Source organism: Triticum urartu, chromosome 2 (genome assembly GCF_003073215.2).
Source record: "Triticum urartu cultivar G1812 chromosome 2, Tu2.1, whole genome shotgun sequence".
Lineage (NCBI taxonomy): Eukaryota > Viridiplantae > Streptophyta > Magnoliopsida > Poales > Poaceae > Triticum > Triticum urartu.
The window spans coordinates 678562450-678564598 of record NC_053023.1 but is presented as its reverse complement, the minus strand read 5'-3'; the positions used below and the strand labels follow the sequence as shown (position 1 = coordinate 678564598).

At 48.3% G+C, this 2149-nt stretch overlaps 1 protein-coding gene across 1 annotated transcript; it reads right to left on the bottom strand.

The window, feature by feature from the left end:
* Window positions 1-1385: 1385 nt before the first annotated feature.
* LOC125534058 (FCS-Like Zinc finger 2-like) lies at window positions 1386-2149 on the bottom strand. The gene has a single exon (XM_048697359.1). It carries the CDS (start codon window positions 2041-2043, stop codon window positions 1753-1755), a length of 291 nt encoding a protein of 96 aa, XP_048553316.1. The 5' UTR covers window positions 2044-2149; the 3' UTR covers window positions 1386-1752.

Here is a 2149-nt window from a genome sequence, read left to right as displayed (position 1 = left end):
GGATCACGTCGAGTACGCCTTCCTCATCCCCGTTCTTTGAACGCTTCCGCGCGTGATCTACAAAGGTATGTAGATGCAATCCGATCACTCGTTGTTAGATGAACTCCTAGATGGATCTTGGTGAAACCGCAGGAAATTTTTTGTTTTCTGCAACGTTCCCCAACAGGGGGAGGCGTTGGTAATACGTCGAGCAATTGTGCACCCCCGTGGATCCAGAGGACCAGATTATCGCGACGGTCCTCTGGCGCTCCCTCACGACGGCGGAGACGGACACACGATGGCTCCACTGCAAAAACTGCCAAAGTGCTCTGGCTCGCCATCAAACAGTCGGAGCGTGAAGCTATGGCGAAGGCGGTGGCCAAGGCGAAGGGGTAGGACCAGCTACATCTCCTCCTTTGACTACTCGGACCTCACTGATTGCTCCAGCTCCGCTGAGGCCTACACTGAGGGGTACAACCGCACTGGCGACCGCAGGGCAAAGGGGCCGGTGAGGAAATGATGATTTCGTCTGCCCTTCTCCGCCTGCCCATTCATTCTAGTTTTTTTAATTTTTAGTTAGCATTGTTTGGCGATGAACTTTGATCTTTTGGTTGTCTGATGACTCTATTTGTTTGCTAGTATATGAATTATGTTCATTTATTGCATAGATTAATTCGGATATGAGGAAGACGGTTATAAAGACAGTAAAATTTGGAATGGCCAGTCACGATCCACGGACATGTCCACAGAAGTTTATGGCACTGAATTAGCTACTCGCCGTTGTAGATGTGTTGACAACACATGTCGGAGGGAGAAGCAAGTGCCGATGTGAAGCGGTTCTTGGCCTTTTCGACCCATCAAGAAAGACAAATCGCCGTGAAAATCTTTTAACGGTGTAGCTTAGGCATGACAATATCGTTCTCATCCTTAAATATTTTATGATGAATTATTGCACCGAAATTAGGTAAGTTTGACATATATTTCAAAAGAAAAATAAATATCACAATGGTATAAATTTTGCGGAAATTTTCTTGAGATATAGTAATATTGTAAGGTTCACCCATATGTGGGAAGCTCAAGGCAGAGGCACCAAACAGGCCAATTTATTCACACATAATTACAAAATCTCAAAAGATTCAGATTTAGCAAAAAAAAATCATATGGATAAAATCCCAGGTAAAATCATATTGGCATGTCACTAGAAACAATAGAGACGCGATAAATCCGAAAAGCATAACAAAATTTAGGAGCACAATAATGTGTAGGTCGATTGCCATGATGTTTTTACAGTGACAGTGCTTTGAACAGTGTCCCTAGCATTACCAAAACCAAACAGGATCCAATCATTAAGGGAAACAAAACAAGAGAGGAGGCGCAGAAGAGCGACCCAAATACAGTAGAAGTTAAAACAAAACCTGCATCATGTTTGATTGCTTTCTTCAGATCCTTGGCCATTTCGTTTCGAATCAAATCAAATTCATCGGCACAGCATAGACAGACCGAGAACAAGTACAGATTTCCTCCCATCCGGGTAGCTTAATTAGCATGCCATGGACACATATGGGAAACTACGGTCACCTACGACCTGATGCGGCGCCAGAGGTGCATCTGCTACCTCGACCGGTCCATGCTAGAGCACCGGCCGGAGAGGCGGAGACATCAGACGCCTCCCAAGAGAAAGAGATATGGATGGTTCTTCCGAATACTACATATGTTGTATTCTTCAGAATTCAGATCTTCTTGATCCAAACAAAACTTTCAGCGGCCAGCCGGTTAGCTTGCGACCGACACCTTCCTGGACTGCCGCTGCCCACGGTGGGACTCCGTCTCCGCCGAGAACCGCTGCTGCCTCCGCGCGGCCTGCTTGGCGCAGACGGCGTCGAGGTGCATCTGCTCGTGGCGGCACTCCTCGCTGCAGAAGGGCGTGTCCCCTCTGTACATGAAGACGTCGCTGTCGCGCGCCAGCGGCTTGGCGCAGAGCGCGCACGCGTCCATCGCCGGCATGCCGGGCTCGCCGAGCAGCTCGTCGTCGAAGAAGAAGGAGCAGGCCAGTGATGGCGCCATGGTATATTGGTATGTGTGTGTAGGTGGCTTTCGAGCAAAATGCTGAGCAGAGATCTTGGTGGTGAGCTTGGTTGCTGCGAGGAGAGCGAGCGAGTTGTGTGAAGAA